Consider the following 20823-nt stretch of genomic DNA (forward strand, 5'->3'; position numbering starts at 1 on the left):
TGAATAGTTAATGAATGGCCGATGTACTATGGGGACAGAGATCTAGATGCATCCATGTTTGGTTTTTTTTCCGACCCCCACCGTTTAATTCCATTTTATATTTACAAAAGAACATTTTGGCCATCTTGCAGGGATACAGGAGACCTCAGTCATGCTCTGGGGGTTACTGCAGTTCATCCACCAAATTGAAATACCTCCTTCACATCCCATTTTCAATTGACCCAAAGGCATCTTCTACCTTGGTCTCTGGTTCCCCTCCACCATTCCTGAATTGCTGGGTGTGCCATCTTGTGTAGGACAACGTGTTTAGGAGTAATGAGGCACTTAGGTTGTCCTGAGGATCCCTCCAGCAATGGGACATTCCTCCTCTGATGCTTGATCGATGTCCATCCACCCCCCCCACCTACATCCAACGTCTTCGCCTATTGACCTACTCCCTTCTTGCCTTGTCGGCATTGTGTGCAACATTATGCCCTGTTGGTCTTCCACCCATCTTTCTCTGTTGACCACCACCTAACACGTTGATGCATTAGCCAGCGTCTTGACCTGGTAGCCCTAGGGACTCCCGTGACAAATTTCAGCAGCCCACGCTCCAAGGAGGAAGTGGAGATATTGGAAAGAGTCCAGCATGGGGATGACCCAAAAGGATTCACAATAGCAGGCCCAAAGGAAGACTGAGGCTAGAAAAGGGGGTCTTCCAATGCCTGAAAGCCAGCAAGGAAGAACTTCCCAATGAAGAAGTGAAGCAGCAGGATGGAGATATCTCCATGGCCAGGACGCTCAAGTCAGTGTTGTCCCATCTAGCCCAACCTCTTGGCTACCACAATGGGTGTCCACCTAGCGGCCTATGCCCTTCTGTGGCCACCGTGGCACTGACCCCACCTCTCTTCCTGCCCTCAGATTTCTTCCAGCTGCTTCTCCAGGATGTCCCCCTGCCCATGGAGGAGCAGATGTCACCGCTTGCACCTGGATTAAGTAAGCCCAGGTGCAGCCTCCCCTTCTGCCCCCATACTATCTGACCCCCCACCCCAAAAATAAAACCAAATGGGGGGAGAATTTCCCCCCACCAAAGGCAACTGCAATACATATATGTGCACAGCATTGAACTCCCAGGGCCCGAACCCCTGTCCCCACCCCTCCAGCTGACCCTGGGTTCAAATCCCAGGGTCATCATTTTGTTTCTGCCCATCTTTCCTGGCTGGATGTGGATTTGATTCTAGCCTCTGTCCAGCTGTGGGTTTGAGTCCAGCTTCCCTGCACCCCCTCTGGCCGCGGATCCCCAGCACCACACCCTGCATCACTGCCCAATCAGGCACAGTCATTGGGGCCGAGGCAGTCTAGCTCAGTGCCTGGCTTGACTTCGCGGTCCAGCAATGACGGGGTGCGTTGGAATGTGGCCGTGATCTCCTCAAAGGTCCGGCCCCGTGTCTCAGGCACCTTGAAGTAGGTGAAGAGGAAGAAGGCCAGGAGCAGCCCCGCGAAGAGCAGGAACACATAGGGGCCGCAGGCATCCTGGGGGTGGGGCAGAGGGTGAGATCAGGCCCTGCCCGTGCCCCTTTTCCCCACCAGGCTCTGCCCCTACAACCCTAACCCCCACCCCCTAGTGGGACAGCTGTCTGGCCATCACCATCCTACTCCTATTTGCATCCCAGATGCACAGGCATGGAACCCGGGTGTATGCAACCCACACACACCCCTCCCTTCTTGCCCTACATTTATCGCCATGTGTGACACACGTGCGCACCCCGCCCCGCAGTATTGGGGACACACATACACGTATACCTTCTACAGCTGCACATGTGCACACATGTATGCACACCCTCCCCATTTGTGTGTATGCACGCTCACATCATATGCATGCATGTACATACAAGTCACCTACTTCCAAATGTGCATACACACATGTACTTGAGCATGCACGCACCCACTTGTGCATGCACATGCATACACATTCCCCCTCTCCTACTCATGCAGGTGTGCATACCCCCTCTCGTCCTGTAGGAACACACACACAAACCTACTTATGTGTTTACACATGCACACACACGTACCTACTTGTGCTTGTGCATACAGACACACCTCCTACATGGGTATACACACCCGCACCCACATCCCCTCCCCACCTATTTGTCCTTTCTGCCCTGCCCCTACCCACCCCGGGGGCACTCACGGCCAGGGCAGGGAAGGTCATGCCCACGAGGAAGTTGCAGGTCCAGTTGGCGCAGCCGGCCAGCGCCATCGCAGCTGGGCGCGGGCCCTGCCCGAACAGCTCGGCCACAATGAACCAGGGGATGGGGCCTGGCCCGACCTCGAAGAAGGCCACGAAGCCCAGCGTGGCCGCTAGGCTCACATAGCTCATGGCTGGCACACGGTCCTGAGGGGGCAGCGGGGGCAGGTGAGTGTTGCCTGCTGCCCACCTGAGCACACCAGGCTGGTGGGTGTGTGTGCCAGGGGTCCCCTCTGCCCCCTGCCATCCACCAGCAAACCCAAAGTTCCAAAGCCCAGCATGGTCACCAGGCTCACGTAGTTCATGGCCAGCATATGGTCCCGGGGGACAGTAGGGACAGGTAAACAATATCTGCCGCCCACCCAGGGACGTCAGGCCAGCAGAAAGGGGCAAGGGCAAGGCTATGAAGACCAGTATGGCTGCCAGGCTCAAGTAGCTCATGGCTGGCACGTGGCCCTGGGGGGCAGTGGGGGCAGGTGAGCATCACCACCACCCACCTGGGGATGCCAGATCAGCAGGAGGGGGTCCAGAGGTCCCCAGGACCCCTTGCCACTCACCAGCAAGGCCAAAGCTACGAAGACGAGCATGGCTGCCAGGCTCAAGTAGCTCATGGCCAGTACCTGGTCCTTGGGTTGTCGGGAGCAGGTGAGTGTTGACCACCGCCCACCTGGGAACGCCAAGCCAGTGGGAGGGAATGAGGGCAACATTATGAAACTTAGTGTGACTGCCAGACTCACATAGCTCATGACTGGCATGTGGTCCTGGGGGGCAGCAGGAGTGGGTAAGCACCACCCACCCAGGGACATCAAACCAGGGTCCCCAGTGCCTATCATACTCACCAGCAAGGCCAAGGCCACAGTCATGGTCACAGCGCAGCCCAGCATCCCACCCAGGCCCAGCAGGTGCAGCGTGCGGCGCCCCATACGTTCCACCAGGAAGAGCTACACGGGGGCGGCAGTGGGGGTTAGCAGGGGGGTGGAGCTTCCAGGGGGAGGGGGCAGGGCTCCAGGGGAGGGGGCAGGGCTCACCGAGAGCACAGTGAAGGCAGTGTTGACTGCGCCAGCCCCAATGGTGGCCATGGCTGGGCGCCCCACGCCAGCCACCTCAAAGATGCTGGTGGAGTAGTAGAAGATCTGGGGGGAGGCAGTGGGATCAGAGGCACTGGCTCCGCCCCTCTGCTGGGACCCACCCCTAGCTCCCAGGCTTCCTCCCCTTTTCATAGATCCTCCCCCCACCAGGCCCCACCTGTTCAGGCCCCAACCCCTAGTTCCCACATTCTGCCCCTTTACCTGAGGTCCCCCCCTCATCCCTTCAGGCCCCACCTCCCAGTCCTAGGCCCCACCCCCTCACAGGCCCCACCTCTATCTCCCAGGCTTCACTCCCTCTTCTTAGGCTCCACCTCCTTATTCCTAAACCCCACCCCTATATCCCAGACCCCACCTCCACACTCCCAGACCCCATCTCCCCCCAGGCCCCACCCCCACTCACAGCATTGATGCCTGAGAGCTGCTGGGAGAGCTGGAGCATGATGGCGACAAGCAGGGGCTGCCGCTGCGCTGGGGAGCACAGAAGGCGGTGCAGCGAGACCCGCCCCTCGGCCGCCGTGCGCCGCCCCTCAGCCTTCATCTCTGCCAGGCCCCCCGGCGCCCCGCGTGCACCCCACAGCCGCACCAGGCCTGCCCCACAGCACCCCGGGCAACAGGCACAGGCATGGGTGGGTGCAGCAGTCGTGCGGGGGGAGGGGCAGGGAGAAATGCTGGTTAGCTAGAGGGACAGATGGGGGGGGCACTTAGACCCACCCATGCTCACACACACCAGCCCCCTCCCCTCAAGGCCACTCCCCCTACACCCAGGTACTTCCCCCTCCCCTCCAGTCCCCTCCCTCTGCTCCTAAACCCCTTCTCCTTCCACCCCAAGTCCCTCCACTTGCTTCCAGGCCTCTCCCCCTTCTCCTGCAGGCCCTGCTTCTGGGAGTACTCACTCTCCTTGGCCTTGGCCTCCTTGCCACGCACCAGGAAGAGGAAGCGGGGGCTCTCGGGGCAGAAGGGCAGCAGCAGCACTTGGGCAGCAGCGGGCACCAGCGTCAGCGCCAGCAGCAGCGGCCACAGCTCGGCCGTGCCCAGCAGTGTGTCCAGGCCCAGCACCTGGGCTCCCAGGATGCCCAGCACCACAGCCAGCTGGTGCAGCGTACCCAGAGCCCCCCGCAGCCGCGTCGGCGCGATCTCGCCCACGTACATCGGCACCAGCCCTGATGACAGGCCTGGGAGGGAGAGGAGGGTAGGTCATTGCCTGTGGCAACCATCACCAAGGACACCTGTGGCAACCCTCAGCAATAACAATCATCCCCCACCAGGGCAAACACGGTAGATGCCCATGGCACCCGCTGCCCATAGCAACAGTTGCCCATGGCAAACATCACTGGGGGCAGCTGTTGCCACCATCACCTAACGCTGCCATTATTCATAATGCCCATCACACACAGGAACCATCACCTATGGCAACCATTACCCAATGCCACCATGGCAACTCTCACCCATGGCACCCCCGCTCCTACTGAAGCCACCACCCATCTCCCACAGTGGTGGCAACCACCAGCCACGGGAACCACCACCCATCTCCCTGCAGCGCTGGTGCCCAGGGCAACCATGGAGCCGAAGACTTGCCCCCTGCCGCACCCCCATTGGCTGGAGCCCCACCCATCACCTGAGAAGGCGCCGATAACGAAGCGTCCAATGATGACAAGCTCGTAGGAGCGGCCAAGCTTGGCCAGGCCCAGGCAGGCGCCACCCACGAATGCCAGGACATTGTTGGCGATCATTGCCCGTTTCCTGTGGGGGGTGTCAGCATGGTGCCCCTCACTCCCAACTCACAGACTCCCAACCTGCATCCCCTCTGTCCCCCCAGCCCTGATGGTGGCCCTCAGTCCCGACCCGCAGCCCCTGCATCCCTGGTGCCCCCTGCTGCACCTTCCCAGCCACTCAGAGACAAAGCCGACACAGAAGGAGGAGACCATCCCCCCGATGGAGAAGATGGCGACTGAAAGGGACCACAAGGTCGTGAGGGTGGCAGGATCAATGGGCACTGGGGGGTCGGTTGCCTGGCGCTCCATCCACGTGGCGTTGTAGTGCTGCTCAATGATCTGGGGGGGCCGGGGAAATGAGTCAGTGGTGCCCTTCACTCTCGATCTGTAGCCCCCCCCGCCCTGCCAGTGCCCCTCACTCCCGACCCACAGCCCCCTACCTTCTGGGGGGCGTTGATGACCCCAATGTTGAACCCGAACTGCAGGGAGCCGAGGACAGCGGCAAAGACAGAGAGGACAAGGGTGGGGGTGATGGCAGCTTCATTGTGCCCCTCACTGTCCTGCTGCGGCAAAAGGGGGGCAAAAAGGCACTGAAGGAAGAGCACATCCCCTTGCCCCTCCCTAGGCCCTGCTGGTGCCCTTCACTCATGATCCACAGTCTCCTGCCCCCACAACCCTGCCAGTACTCCTCATTCCCGACCCACAGCCCCCTGTCCCTCCACCATCCTGGGGGAAGCTCTCAGCCTTGTTGGGGGATGCAGCTCTAGCCACTACACTTCACTGCCTTCCTCTATGCTCCACCCCTGGGGAAGCCTTGCCCACACCCCCAGGCAATGGGGGGGGTCAGGGGGGAGTAGGCCTGGGTCCCAGAGTGGTAGCCAATCAGGAGTGGGGGCAGCAAGGGGTTAATAGAGGCGGCTGGAGCTGTTCTCATGGGGTCTTCCCCCCCAGACAGCTGGTTGCATCCTGCTCCCCCCACACACTTGGGTTCTCTGGGATGGGGTGAGAGACTGCGGGGGTGGGGCTGGGAGCCCAGAAACCTGGGTTCTTGGGGGGGAGCAGGGAATGGGAGAAGCCCCCTCCACCCCTCTTTGCCTTAGTTTCCCCTCTCGGTCCTGTCCACCCCCCTTGTTGCTGTCCCGGGATGAGTCACAGCTCCTTCCCGCACCCCCCCCCACAGCAGAGACTGGCCTTATTAGGGCAAAACCCAGACTAGACACAGGATGGGGGGCAGTCCTGCCAATGCCCCTCACTTCCAACCCACACCCTGCCATTGATGCCCCTCATTACCAACCTACAGCCCCTGCAAAGGTGCCCCTCACTCCCGACTGGCAGCCCCTGCCCCACCATGGTGCCCCTCACTGAAATGGGCTGGCATGTGCCAGGCCAGGGACATGCTTGCACACACGTGTGCTGTACCCCTGGGCCTGTGCCCCCCCAGCTTCACGTTTCTGCACGCATGTACCGACTGACATGCAGTGTCCTCCCGGCACACGTGTGGCCATGTTCCTGGGGGCCAAGTTATCCAACAGCCGGGGTAAAAATAGTCACAGTGCCGGGAAAGGGAGGGGGAGGCAAGGCTAGACCCAGCCCCCACAACCCCCCATAGACCTCCCCCAGGGAACCCAGACATCCAGGCCCCTGCTCTGCCCCCCCACCTCCAGAGAGAACCCAGACGTCCGGGCCCCATCCCCCTGATCTGACCCCCCCAGACCCCAGAGGGAAACCAGGTGTCCAGGCCTGAGACCCCTGATCTGACCCCCCCAGACTGAACCTGGACACATGGGCCCCATCCCCCTGATCTGCCCCCCGCACTGCCCCCCACCATGCTCTACCAAGAACCTGGGTTTCTGGGCCCTGTCCCCCTGATCTGACCCCCCAGACCCGAGAGTGAACCCTGGCATCCAAGCCCCAACCAGGGAACCCAGGTATGCGGGTACCTCCTCCTCCTCCTCCTCCTCCTGGTGGATCTGCTGGAAGCCGGCTGGCATTGCACCCCCAGACCCCCAGGGGGGCCCCAAAGCTGGGCGGGGGGGTGGGTGCCTGGGCTCCCTGGGCTGTGCCTGGCAGGAGTGTGAGGCACCAAGTCCTTGAGAGTCTGCCCCCCCCCCCCCCACCCCACCCCGCTCCGCCCCCAGGAAGGACCTTATAGGGCCCTGGACGCCTGGGTTCTCCCTAGGGAAGGGGCAATGCCTGGGTTCCTTATGGCATTGGGGGGCGCCCCCTGCTGGCCACGTGGGGGCAGCTCTTTGCTGTGTTCTCAGGTGCCCCCCCGGCAGCCTGGGTTCCTTGTGGCCCCACTACTGGGAGGGCTGGGGGGGTCAGAGTGGGGCGGGGCTCGGACCCTGAGTCCTCTGTGGCGAGGGGTGGCCCAGAGGCTGGGTTCCCTCCAGCTGGTCACGTGGGGGGTATTTTTAGCCCCCCTTAAGCTGTCAAATGTCAGGGGAGGGTAGTTTTTTGGGGGTATTTAAAGGGCCAGCACAGCATTTCCATCCCCCCCACCCCCAGTCCCACAACCCTGGGTTCCATATGGGGAGGGCAGGGGACTGGGCTCTGCCTGGGCTATGGGTGGTGGGGGTGACTCACTGCTGCCCCCAGGCTCTGGAGAGGGGGGGGGAGGGTGTGTGTGTGTGATGAGGGAGGCAGCACCTGTTGGGACCAGAGACATGGGGGTGGCACAAGCCTCACATGTGACTCAGCAACACTGACACAGCACAACATACAACAGTTCCCAACACAACACTGTACTGCACAACACCAGGCAGGCCCACAACATATCACAACACACACCGCCACAGGGCACCACAACACTGCCCCCCCCACCCAGCAGGCCTCACACACACCGCCAGGTGACTCCAGAATGCCCACACTCCTCCAGGCTGCACCACACACTAGGGCACAGCACCACAGCCCCCAACACTGCATGGCACCATGCCAGGCACATCCATCCATGCGGCACCTTAACACCACACCCCACCCCACATAACACAATCTGACACAATACACCTGGTCCCTCCACACTGCACCCCTGCCCTCCCCGCACTGCACAGCACTAAGACCTCAGGCCGCTGGGCGGGACGACACCTGGGTTCTTCCCCCCATGGCGGGGGCACAGGACAAGGCTGCCCCCTGGAGGCCGCGGGGGAACTGCCAGGGGTCCTGGGGTGGGGGGTCCTGTATGGGGGCAGGGGGGTGGGAATCTGGCTGGGGGTAGTGGGGGGGTCTGGTGAGTCTTGGGGGTCTCTGGGGTTTGAGGGGACCTAGGCCTTCGGGACAACCCCCAATACACACTGGGGGGGACCCAGGCATCTAGGATACCCCCCCACCCAATACACAAATACATGAACTGGTACACACACACACACACACATTGATACCCCCCATACACAGAGATATACACCCCCATTGCGCGCGCACGCACACACACACGCACACACACACACACAGCAGCACACTGACACCCCCCCATTACACCCACCCACTCACACACAGAGGACCCAGGCATCTGGGCCGGACACACACCCATTTCATGTACGCACCCACACAGACACATAACTACACACAAACCTAAGTGAAGATCACACACACAGACACAGTGGTGTCATAGAGCAGGGCCTGCTATGGACCCCCCTGCAACCCCTGACCCTGGGGGGGGGGTGTGCATGTGTGTCCTAGACACCTCGGTCCTTCGTGTGCAGGTGGGTGGGTGGGTGTGTAACAGGGTTATGTATCTCTGTATGGGGGGGTGTATCAGCGTGTGTGTGTGCGCCAGGCCCCAGTATATTTGTGTATTGGTATAGTATGCGTGTCCATCCGTGGGGGTGTGTCCTTGCACTTGCCCTGCATCACCTGCTCCGATATGGGGGGAAGGGGGCAAAAAGAGCCCAGGCGAGAGATATGTGGGTCCCAGGCATACTGCACACGTGCATGCGCACACACACACAAACACACACACACTCTCTCTCTCTTTCTCTCTGGCCCTGCCCGTTGATACCAACCTACCCTTCCAGGGCTGGGGGTGAATCATGGGGCGGGGGGTACATGGCGGCGGGGCTATGAGGGGGTCCCATCAATGGGGGTGGGGCGGGGGGTTTCCATAAATGGGGGAGGGGCTGGATGGTCAATGAAGGAGCAGCGCTGTACCCCTCACTCCCAACCTGCAGCCACCAATGGGGGCGGGGCCGGGGGGGGTCTCATCCCATCTCCCTCCCCATCCCTCCCCCCCATACCTAGCAGGCGGTGACATCACCTAACCCCGCCCCTTCCCCTACTCTAGCTCTTCCTGCCTCACCGCCTCCCTCGATATCGGAGCAGGTCCACCCGCCCCCACCCCACACACACCCACACCCACACACACACACTCTGATACTTCCCCCATACACATACACAGATACGCAAATACGCGCGCGCGCGCACACATACTAACACGCATCCCCCCATACAGAATGCACATACACGGGACCCAGACAAGAGATGCCCCCTCCTGCTACACATACAGCGATACGCACCCCCGTTACACACACGCACACAGCAGCACACACGCACTGACAGCCCCGATACACGCAGCCCCCCCCCCACACACACACGCACACTCCGGCCGCGCGCGGGGCAACTGATGCCGACCTGCCCGGTTTCGGGGCTGGGGGTGAATCACGGGGGGGAGGGGGGCTACATGGGGGCAGGGTTAGGTTTCTCCGTGGGGGGTCCCATCAATGGGGGAGAGGCTAGGGGGCTCCACGTGGGGTCCCATCCGTGGGGGCCTGGGGGTCTCCATGGGGGGGTCCCATGAATGAAGGAGGAGCCCCTCACTCCTGACCTGCAGTCACCGATGGGGGCGGGGCTAGGGGGTCCTGTGAATGAGGTAGGGGCTGGGGTCCCATCACTGTGGGTGGGGCTGCGGGGGTTGGGGGGACTGCATGGGGGGGGGGTCCATGAATGGGGGAGGGGCTGGAGGGTGGGGGCAGCCCTGCGGGTGCCCCTCGCTCCCGACCTGCAGCCATCGATGGGGGGGGTCCCATGAATGAGGGAGGGACTAGCGAGCGTCTCCCGTCCGCCAATCAGCCCCCCACGCCCAGCAGGCGCCGACATCACCGGCCCCGCCCCCGGCCCGCTATATATCGCTGTGCGGGGCGCACCTGGTGCAGGTGTGGGGGTGTGTCCAGTGGGGCCCGGTCGGCCCATGGCGAACGCGGGGCTGCAGGCGCTGGGGCTGGTGCTGGCGCTGTTGGGCTGGGGGGCGCTGACGCTGGCCACGGCGCTGCCCCAGTGGCGGGTCTCGTCCTACGCGGGCGACACGATCATCACGGCCGTGGCCGTGTACCAGGGGCTGTGGATGTCCTGCGCCAGCCAGAGCACGGGCCAGGTCCAGTGCAAGACCTACGACTCCCTGCTGGCGCTCAGCGGTGAGCGGGGGGCGCTGGGAGCGGCCGGGGAGGCAGTGGGGCCACTGGGGCAGAGCAGGGGTACTGCGGGGGCGAGTGGGGGGCCGCACGGGGAGGCGCGGGGTGGAAGGGCAGTGGCGGAGGCGGGTCCGCGCGCCCGGCCGCCTGGGCGCCCCTCCCCACCCCCCAACCCACCAGGCCGGTCGAGCCGGGTCTGGGGACAAAAGGTGCCTGTGACTGGACGGCCCCGCCCGGACGCCTGGGTCCGCTGCGGGGGCAGGGGCTGCGAGCCCAGCTTCTCTGGGAGGGGATCGGGGTCTATGGGGGTGGTCAAGCCCAGGGGGATCAGGGTCTATAGGGGGGTTGGAGCCCAGGGGGATTGGGGGCCCGGACACCTGGCTTGTCTCCCTTTCCCCCAGGGCGAGGCTGCTCACGGAAGCAGGAAAGGAATTTGAACAGCTCCGGGGGCCCGGCCCTGCCCTGCCCTGGGGGGAGGGGACGGGGCCCGGACACCTGGGTTCTCTGGGGGGTGGGAAGGTGAGAGTGGGGGGCTGGGACCCCCAGACACTTGGCTTCTCTGAGTGAGAGCCTGGACGTCTGGGTTCTCTGAGCAGCAGGTGTATGAAGTCACTGGGGGGGCAGGAGATAGCCCTGGGCCTGGCTTGGCCCGGCCACACCCTGCCACCTTCCTTTATCCCCAGGCTGGGAAAGAACCCAGGCTCCCGGCCTCACCCTGCTCCGGTTCCCAGCCCCCTCCACCCGGAGAACCCCGGTGTCCGGGCCCCAGGCCCACCAAGACCCTCCTAGAGAGCCCAGGAGTCGGCGTCCGTGTCCCCTGCCCCGAGTCCCAGACCCGGGTGCTCGGGAATGTTATCCTGGAGCTATGGATTTCATTGCACCTGCCGTGGGAGGAAGGAAGCCAGGCATCCAGGATCCCAATCCTCCTGGGTCCTGCCCCCACATAGAGCCTAATACCCTCCCCCCAAGAACCTAGGTGTCCTGGCTCCTAACTCCCCTGGGCTCTGACTTCCCCTATAGACCCCACTGTTCTGTGGGGGGCAAGAGCAGGTGAGAAGTAGGGCATCTGGGCCCCCTTCAGCCGGGTGTCTGGTGGGGGGGAGTAGCCAGCGGTTCTGCGGTTTACTATCGGGCTCCCAAACCCACTGTGTTTTCCCACAGGCCAGGGCCCGATAAGATTAGCATGCCCTGAGATAAGGAACCCAGGCCTCCGGGCTTTGCCTTTTTCTTTCCCACCTCCCAGAGCTGGAGGACATTCAGGCCTCCTAGCTCCCAACCACCATTCACCCCCCCGCCCCAACCTAGACATCTGGTCCCCTGCTTAAGCCCCCCATAGACCTCATTTCCCCACACTGAGAACCCAGGTGTTTGCTCCCCCCACCACATCCCAGGTGTCCTGTTTCGCTCCCGGTTTCACTGAAACTGACCCTTTGTGCAGGGGGGTGCGGCCTGGGGGTGAGTCATGCTAGGTGGGGGAGGGGTGGGGGGCAGTTGTGGTGTGGAACTGCCCTGGGGGTGTTTGTATTTGAAGCACCTGGAGGCAAAGTCCACCCCCTAGCAGGTGTTTGGGGGGGAGGACATCCTGTGCTCACCTGGAGGGAACCCAGGTGTATTCCCTACCCTGCTCTGAGCTGCGCCCCCACAACCCTCCCCAGAGATCCCAGGTGTCCAGGCCCCCAGCTCCCCTCTACCTCCCCAATCCCCTCCCACAGCTGGGGTCCCAGATGCCTGGGTTCTTTGGCGGGGGAGGGTTGGTCAGAGCAGCCAGACTGGGAGCCCCGGATGCCTGGGTTTCCTGGAGGAGGGGTTGTGGGATGTTTGGGGAGGGGAGAGGCCTGGACCCCTGGTTTGCCCAAAGGGGGGGAGGGCTGGAGGCCAAGATGCCTGGGTGCTCTGGGCTTGGGTCGGTTGGGGCGTTGGCCCGGACACCTGGGTTCCCTGGAGGCAAAGTCTAACCTGCCTCCTTGTGACACTGGGCCATAAAAGCCTGGATGCCTGGTCCTCTCCATGTTTGTTTGTGAGGGGGAGGGGCGTAAAGCACTGTGGGGAGCCCAGGCGCTTGGGTTCCTTGCGGGGGGGATTGGGAGTCCGGTCGCCTCGGCTCTCCCTCACCTTTCCACCCCTGCTCTCCAGCCTCCCTGCAGGCCACGCGGGCACTGATGGTGGTGGCAGTGGTGCTGGGGCTGGTGGCACTGGCCATTGCCATCATGGGCATGAAGTGCACACGCTGCGGCAGCGAAGATAAGGTGCAGAAGGCACGCATTGCCATAACGGGTGGCCTCGTCTACGTGGTGGCTGGTGAGCCCTCCCCCAGCATTGCCCCAGAGCTGGCTGCATTCTACCTGGCTGTGCCACACCCCAGAGCTGGCTGTGTCTTGGGGAGGGGGTCCCCTATTCCATGCAGCCAGGATCCTCCCCAGAGCTGGCTGCATCTCCACTGTGGGTCCCCTGTTCTATCTGGCTGTGCCATACCCCAGAGCTGGCTGTTTCACAACCCCCCCTCCCCTTTTTGGATGTTCTACGTGGCCATATCTCCCCCCTCAGGGTTGGCTGGGCTTGTGGCTGCCTCCTGGTATGGGCATCAGATCATCACTGACTTCTACAACCCTGCAGTACCCATGAATGCCAAGTGAGTATGAGGCAGGGGGTGTCCCAGGGCCCACCCCAGAGCTGACTGCATCTCAGTGCCTCTTATAAAGGGGTTCCCTGTTGTATGCAGCCATGACCCACCCCAGAGCTGGCTGTATTTTGGAGCCACGAGAAAGATTCTTGTTCTATGTAGTGGGGACCCACCCCAGGACTAGCTGCCTTGGTCTGGGAAGGGGTGTGGTTGACTTCCCTAAGGGGCAGGGCCTCTTTTTAACCCTTTTCCTTCCCTTCTTTTTCCAGGTACGAGTTTGGGTCGGGTGTCTTCATGGCCTGGGCTGGCTCCGCCCTGACTCTCCTGGGTGGGGGGCTGCTCTCCTGCTCCTGCCCTGGAAAGTCAGGACCCCGGGCGCAGTATCCCAAGAGCAAGGCAGCCTCCAGCAACCGCGAATATGTCTAGCCCCCCCTACCTTTTATCCACCCCCCCTGAAATTCACCAGGGCACAAAGGGTTAAGACCCCCACCTTCCTGCTGGTGGATATGGGGGGACATCCCAATTTCCCAGGACAAGGGCTTGGATCTGTGTATGTGGGTGTTTTCTGGGGGGGATCTGGGGGTTCAGCCACCCCAGAGCTGGCTGCATCTCCGTGCCTTTATAAGGGGATCCCTCTTCTATGCAACCATGACTCGCCCCAGACCTGGCTGCATTTTTAGATCTAGGGGAAGGGTCCTTGTTCTACTTAGCCAGGACCCACCCACAGCTGGCTGCATCTCAGTGCCTTTTTATAATGAGGTCCCCAGCTGTGCCCCGCCCCAGAGCTGGGTGAGGGGTCCCTGTTCTACCGAGCTGTGCTGCACCCCGGAAGTGGCTGTATCTCTGCACCACCCAGGCTCCCCCGACTGCATTTTCTGGGAGGTTTTAATCTGTTTCTCTGAGTTTTGGGCAAGGCTGTGTTGTATCTGTTTTTTTTTTCCAGGGGGGGTGGGGGGGTGGTTTGTACAGAATAAATCGGCCATGTGTTTTGGAACATGCCCATGTCCCACTCTCTTCTTTTGTGTGTGGGGGGGTTGTCTTTGGAGTAGAGCCTCAGTTTTGCCTCAAATGGGGGGGTTTACCCCCAAAAACTCACTGTAAAGGGTTTGTTTGGCAGATGGGGCTTGTCTGGGGGCCTATATTTGTCAGCCCTTGGAAGTCCTCCAGCTCCCCTTGTGTCTGTCCTTTCTCTCTCTTCTCCCCCCCCCCCCACACACACGCACTGCCTCTGTGCAGGAGGGGTGTCATTGCTATAGGCTAAACAATTGTTCAAATATTAGCTCTCAATCTGGGTGTGGCTGTGTGTGCATATACACATGCATTGTAGCTACAGTGGAGGAGCGGGTGTACAACTACAGTTCAGCTGTTTTGAGAGAGATGCTACCTACAGCTAGACTCTGTCTCCAGTTAATGTGTGACTGTGTATCCATTAGAGCACTTGTGTGGCTAGATGATGAGAATAGCTAGGTACAACTGGTTAGTCGTAAATGTGTGTATGCGTGAATACAATCTTTCTGCATGAGAGAAATCCTACCTCCAGCTAGATTGTATTTGTACATGCTCGCACACCCTCACTAGAAGGGGTGTGTATGAACTTTGTTTTTGAGAAGAACAAGTGCAAGGTGCTGCACTGGGGGGGAGAGAATCACCAGCGCATTTGCAGACTGGGGAAGGACCTTCTTAGCAGCAGAAAGGGCTCTTGGAGTCACTGTTCACTCTAAGATAAATATGAGTTGTTGATGGAATGAAGTGATCAATAAAGCTAAGTTCACTTGATGATGCATCTGCTTATACAAAATAAACAGGTCCAGGGAGGTGAAACTTCCTCTCTCTCTGGCACTGGTCAGACCACAGTTGGAGTACTGCATCCAGTTCTGGACATTGCACTTTAAGAAGGATGTGGACAACCTTAAGGGGGTCCAGAGGATGGCTACTCATGGTTGGGGCCCTGTAGGCAATCTCTCCTTGTAGGGCCTTGAAGGCCCGGGTCTCTTCAGCCTCCACAAGAGAATGCTGAGTGGGGATCTTGTGGCTGCCTACAAATTCATCAGGCAGCAGTAAAGGAATAGGAGATGCTCTGTTTACCAGGGCACCCCTTGGAGGAACTAGAAATAATGGCCACAAATGGGAGAGATTTAAGTTGGACATCAGAAAAAACTTCTTTCTGGTGCGGGTTGCCAAAATCTGGAATGTTCTTCCAAGGGAGGTGGTGCCCTCCCCTACCTTGGGAGGGTCTTCAGGAGGAGACCGGACAAACACCTGGTTGGGGTCATTTGACCCCAGTGCTCTTTCCTGCACAGGCAGGGGGTCAGACTCGGTGATCTTCTCAGGTCCCTTCTGACCCTAACATTTACTAATAAGCAATTAGTGTGTGTAGCTAAATGATAGAGTGTGTACACAGCTATTGTGTGCACTTGTGTCTAATAGATAAGTTGCACACACTATTGGGGGGAGGCACACTGTTTATGGAGTGTGTGCATCATAATGCATACCAAATCTATTTAACTACTATTAAATCTCAATAGTTGTACACACCTGGAATGTAGAGTGTGTGTGTGTGGACTCTGCCTATGTACTGGGGTGCATGTGTACACAAATACAATCTAGTGATAAGTAGGGTTTCTCACACACATGTGCAAGCACACATAGTCACATGCACACACTAGAGTGTGTCCTTGCATGTTTGTAAGCAATTGTGTGTGGCTAGATTATAATAATAGCTATGTGTACACTGTGTACACACATTTCTAATAGACAGTTGCACATGCTGACTGTATCCAGGTGTTTGTGGGTATGCTCACTGCATATGTACAAAGTGTGTGTCCTATTACTGAAGTCAATTAAATACACTATGTATTAGGCCTTAATTGTACACCTGCACATGTAGATAGACAGAGTGTAGGCATACAATCTACAGGTATGTGTGACATTACTGTAGTTAATTAGATGTGGTGCGTGTTTAGATCTCAATTGTTGTACATACCTGCATTTATAGCTTGTGCATATGTGCAGAGACATACATATTGTCTATTTACAGGGGTGTGTGTGTGTGTGTTGCATGCAAGAGAAACCCTACCTATAGCTAAACTGTATTTGTGTATGCTGCCTCCCCCCAACACATCTCTCTCCTCTCCTCTCCTCTCCTCTCCCTCATCTATGTATATACAAACTAGCTACAGGTAAGGTTTCACGCATACACATCCACACATATAGGTAGTTGTATGTGTATACCCATGCATATGGACAGACACGCTGACAATCTAGCTATAGCTAGTGTGTATGTGTATAAATACAATCCAACTGTAGGCAGTGTTTCACCCTCTCACTCCCACACACAATTTAGCTATAGGCAGTCTCTCTCTCTGGCTAGATTGTGGGTGTGGGCTTGTGTATGACAGCACAAGAGAAACGCTGCCTGGAGCTAGATTGTACAACACACACACACACACACACACACACACACACACACACTCGACTTTGAGAGTGTACGTGTAAACACACAATTTAGCTATAGCTAGGGAGAGGGAGATGGTCTCCCACACACAGTGTAGTTACAGGGCGGTGCACACAGACTGCACCTACAGGTAGTGTGTGGGGTCCTCGAGGTGGGAAGGCCTTGGGCCTTTGAGGCGCTGACGGGCAACAGCAGGACCTGGATGCCGAATTCTCATTTCCTTGTAAACACAGGGGCTCAGGGGGCCCTTCTTTCCCTAAGGGGCCCCTGAAATTGTGATCTTTAAACCCAATTCCCTCTGGTCTTTCTAGGGGCACAGGTGGGCATCCTTGGGACAAGATGGTGGCTGAGGCACTGTCTCAGGGACTGAAAAACAGTGCCCCGCAAATGAAGCCTCCATGTGAATGGAGGGGGGGGTCCAAATCCCCCCTACCTATGTCACTAAGGCCTGCTTAGCCCTTTATCCCGTCCTTCTCAATCGTATGACTTTTTGAGTAGGCACTCCGTTAGACACCTATGTGCCCCATGGCGGCGCCCAGAGAAGGCCCCTGCCTCAGCCCCAGCGCAATTGCCGTACAGTGACGCCAACGTAACGCGCCGGGACCCCCAGGGGCGGGGAAAAGAGAACAGCAAAGCGTTGTAATCGTGCCGCCTGGTGCCCGTCCCTAACGTCATCAGAACGCGCCGTGCCGCGAGGGGCGGGGGGATCATGCTTGGGGAGTTGGTGGAAGGGGCTGCAGAGGGCCTGGTTCTGGTGGAGGGTGAGGGAGAGGGAGAGGGAGAGGGTGGCAATAAAGGAAGTGGGGGTTGCGGGTCAGGGAGTAGGAGGGGGTAGAATGCAGTAGGGGGAGGGGCAAGCTGGGGGTACGGTGCAGTGGGGGGGCAGGAGAGAATGGGGAAGGGCTGCGGGCAACTGGAGGGGGGCGGGGGGCATCAGGAAGGCAGGCACGGGTCAAAACTTTCCCTAACTGCCCCCCCCACCCGGGGCTTTCTAGACACCGTGGGCTGTGAAGGCCGCAGCCTTCTCCAGAGCTTCGTGGCAGCTGCAGCCTGCAGGTGGGTGCCTCCGCAATTGTCCCTGTCCCCCTGATACCCCCAGCCCCCCCTAACCTGCCCCCTTTATCCCCAGGGGTGAATGCATCCATGTCTTTGGGTTTGAGGTTTCGGAGGAGGAGTTTCGGGGGGGCCTGGGCCTCAGTGCTGCCCTTCGGTGAGTGCCCCCCCACCCGCCTTTGTGACCCAGGGATTCCCCCACATGGTCTCACTCTGCTGTGACCCAGGGATACCCCCTTCCCATGGCTCCACCCCTCCATACCATGGGGAATCCTTCCTGCCCCCCCCCCCCAACACCCCAGGATGTCTAGGGAAAGAAGCCAGGTGTCCAGGTGGGGGGAACCCCCAGCTCGTTTGTGACCTCCCCCCATTACCCACAATGCCTTGCTGCTGGGAATGTGCAAAGCAGTCTGAACCCCTCCAGTCAACTGACCTTTCACTTCTGATTCTCTTCCCCCACCCCCCAGGGTGCAGTACCATGATAACTTTCATGACCCCCTGGGCTGGACCGGGGGGGCTGAGGCCCTGGGAGCCCAGGAGTCCTGGTTCCAGGGGCTCCGGGGGACCCCAGGGGGAGCCATTACTGTGGTGATGGACTCCCTCAGCTGGATCCTGCTCCGGCAGCCCAGCCCGTCCGTGTGCCGGGCCCTGGCAGGTACCCCCGCCCCAGATGCCTGGGTCCCCTGGAGGGCAGGTGGGGCTGCGGGGTGAGAGCATGGGAGGCTGTGGGCCCAGATGCCTGGTTTCTCTGGGTGGAGAGTGGGGGCTGGAGGGTATGAGCTGGGGGGGCTGGATGGCTGGATTCTCTGTGAGAGGAGTGGCTGCTGGGGGGTGCCAGCAGGGGGCTGGGTGTCTGGACTTCTGAGTCCCGAGCCTGGTCCTGCTCCCCCAAACAGGTGCACGTGTGCAGCGGACACTGGCGCTACTCCATGCTGACCTGCATCCCCCGGGCCTGCTGGGGGTGCTGCATTCGCTGGCCCGGGTTGTGGTGGCTCTGGCTCCCACCTCCCAGGGCCTGTGGCGGGGTCCCGGTGCCCCCCACCTCGCCTCTGTCCTGCAGCGCATGAGAGGTGGCAAAGTCATCACCAAGGTCAGTGGAGTGGGGGAGGGTTATGGAGGGGACTGGGGGGTCTCCCCCACTGGCTTCACTTCCCTTCTGCAGGAGGAGTACTATATGCTCCAGCCTGGATGCCCCCCCATGTCTGTGGAGGAGCCCCGGGGCCCCATGTTCCCCCTGAGGGATGAGGATGCAATGGTGAGACCCCCAGGATGGGGCTGGGGCAGGGGCAGGGGTAGGAATAGAGAAGTGGAGAAGTATGGTGGTGGCAGGAAAGGGGTTGGGCAGAGGACTAGGGTGTGGGGTTCAGGTCTAGAGGCTGGAGCTAGGGGTGGAGCTCAGGGCAGGTCTAAGATTGGGGTGTGGCCTGGAGGACAAGGGTAGGGTCTAGAGGGTGGGGTGGAGATTGAGGGGTGTGGCTCAGTAGGGGGCTGACAGGTTGATTGCCACACACTGCTCTACCCCCCCTTCTTCCAGGCTCACCCCGGCACCCGGCTGACCTTCGACCCCAGAGCCCAGCTGACCTTCAACTCTGGGGTGTCAGTGGAGCAGCGGCGGGTGCGGGATGCAGTGCCCTTGCCATTCCACTTCAGCCCCTGCAAGTCAGTGCCCCCACAACCAAGTGCTTGGTGGGGGGGAAGAGATGTCAGTCCCCTCCCACTAATGTCCCCCCACTATTTCTGGGTGGGATCTAACCCTATTTGCCCTCCACCCTGGGCAGGAAGTTGTCGGTGTTGGACCAGGGGGGGCAGATATTCTATGAGCCGGACCCTGGGGATGACCTGGATGACGAAGACCCTGATGATGACTTGGATGTGTGAACAGGGGGGAATCCCTTGCTCCCCCTGGACTTCCATGCCCCCCCCAGTTGGGGGAGCAGGGGCAAATAGAGCCCCAGTTACCTCAGTGAAGTGGGTGGGGGGCTCAGTGTTCCCCTTGGAGGGGAAAGCCCCCCCTTACATCCTCTTTTCCCCCCCCTCTAGCCAGTGTCACTTCCTGCCCCAACCTCCCTGGTTTTTTTTTTTGGAGGGGGTGGGTGGGAGAGGCCTTAATAAAGCTGGCTGCCAACATTTAATTGGTTGCTGTTCTTTGGGAAGCACCCCTCCACCCACACTAGAGTCCTTTGTGTCTGGTATACACCTGGGTCTGTTGAGGGCAGGAATAGGGAGCCTGGACACCTGTGGGTTTGGTCTACCCTACCCCTCTTTGTGGGGAGTGGGGGTGGCAGCTAAGCTCCACCCTTTCTTCTGCTGGCTCCTAACACCTCTTAGCCCCGCCCCTTGGTGGTATGGCATCTCCTGGCCATGCCCGTTCACTGAGCAGCCTCCCTCTGCTTCAGCTCTGGCCCCGGCCTGAAGGCTGGGTGCAGCTTTTTGGCCCTGCCCACCCCACCTCTGGCTCCTCCCACCGCAGCCCAACGAATCTGACCACGCCCCTTCGGAGCTTCGCCCCCTCCCCTAGCACAGGCCACGCCCTACCGGCAGCCGCCCTGTTCCACGGCTCCTCCTGTGTCTCTGGCGGGGACACGGCATGTCCCGCAGGCGGGGAGGGGCTGGACGGCGCCGGGCACTTGCAGCTCTTCGGAGGGAGTGCAAGGGTTAAAGTGCGGGGTTGCTACCGTCAGCAGGTCCAGGCCCACCCCCGGGCTCTGACCCGCCCCCGGATACCCAAAGTTGCCTCTGGGGCATTGCCGTTTTGGCGAACCCACCCTTCCCAGGCGTTTGTGCCTGCCCCCAGGCCGGCAAGGCGCGCAGGGGCTGCTGGGAAGTGCATTCAGCCGCGACCCAGCCGCCATTTTGTCCCTGGGAAGCGGGGCGGAACCTAGCAGCCGACTTGCGCCGCGGGCCAATGGAAAGGAGAGGGAGCGGGGCTGCGCGTGCGCTGTGGCGGCGACCGCGGGTGCCCGAGTTCTTTCCAAACCCCTTTTTTGCCCATGCCCCCACCCCGGCACTTGCTGTTGTCCCACCTTTCTCCCGCTCCCCACCCGGAAATTCAACGCCACTTCCACCTGTCTCTCCTCGACCCGGAAGGGGTTCCGCCGGAAACGACTCCGCCGGTGGCGGCGGCGGTGCCAGGGGCCGGGCAGCGACTGAGACGGCACCGAGCGGACCCCGGCCCAGGGCCCCCCTGGCCCGCCCCTCCCCCACCGCCGGGGCTGACCCCTCTCTCCTCTGAGGGACCCTCCAACCTCAGAGCACCCCCGCCCCTCCCCC

The 20823-nt window shown here is 60.4% G+C and overlaps 3 protein-coding genes across 14 annotated transcripts; 2 read left to right on the forward strand and 1 right to left on the reverse strand.

Moving 5' to 3' along the window:
• Positions 1-57: 57 nt before the first annotated feature.
• SLC2A4 (solute carrier family 2 member 4) lies at positions 58-20405 on the reverse strand. Of its 10 annotated transcripts, none has more exons than XM_090055657.1 (10): positions 20089-20261; positions 5468-5590; positions 5194-5366; positions 4931-5055; positions 4209-4487; positions 3716-3903; positions 3256-3360; positions 3067-3168; positions 2156-2374; positions 58-1512 (listed from the first exon to the last, which is right to left on the reverse strand). In XM_090055657.1, exons 1-10 carry the CDS (start codon positions 20140-20142, stop codon positions 1309-1311), a joined length of 1572 nt encoding a protein of 523 aa, XP_089911783.1. In that variant the 5' UTR covers positions 20143-20261; the 3' UTR covers positions 58-1308. The 10 variants fall into 10 exon arrangements, with proteins under 10 accessions (XP_089911783.1, XP_089911788.1, XP_089911789.1 ...); XM_090055662.1 differs by lacking the exon at positions 20089-20261 and adding an exon at positions 10163-10294; XM_090055663.1 differs by lacking the exon at positions 20089-20261 and adding an exon at positions 10163-10286 and having other exon boundaries at positions 5468-5587.
• CLDN7 (claudin 7) lies at positions 10207-13971 on the forward strand. The gene is made up of 4 exons (XM_090055811.1): positions 10207-10429; positions 12560-12724; positions 12971-13055; positions 13316-13971. Exons 1-4 carry the CDS (start codon positions 10207-10209, stop codon positions 13470-13472), a joined length of 630 nt encoding a protein of 209 aa, XP_089911937.1. The 3' UTR covers positions 13473-13971.
• Positions 17148-19685, forward strand: ELP5 (elongator acetyltransferase complex subunit 5). 3 transcript variants are annotated; one of them, XM_090055770.1, is made up of 8 exons: positions 17148-17261; positions 17496-17556; positions 17630-17710; positions 18021-18208; positions 18450-18643; positions 18716-18808; positions 19088-19212; positions 19332-19685. In XM_090055770.1, the coding sequence occupies exons 1-8, from the start codon at positions 17210-17212 to the stop codon at positions 19429-19431; spliced, it is 894 nt and encodes a 297-aa protein (XP_089911896.1). In that variant the 5' UTR covers positions 17148-17209; the 3' UTR covers positions 19432-19685. The 3 variants fall into 3 exon arrangements, with proteins under 3 accessions (XP_089911896.1, XP_089911895.1, XP_089911897.1); XM_090055769.1 differs by lacking the exon at positions 17148-17261 and having other exon boundaries at positions 17378-17556; XM_090055771.1 differs by lacking the exons at positions 17148-17261; positions 18716-18808 and having other exon boundaries at positions 17378-17556.
• Positions 20406-20823: the final 418 nt, after the last annotated feature.

This window comes from Crocodylus siamensis, chromosome 6 (assembly GCF_052110815.1).
Source record: "Crocodylus siamensis isolate JL-2025a chromosome 6, ASM5211081v1, whole genome shotgun sequence".
Lineage (NCBI taxonomy): Eukaryota > Metazoa > Chordata > Crocodylia > Crocodylidae > Crocodylus > Crocodylus siamensis.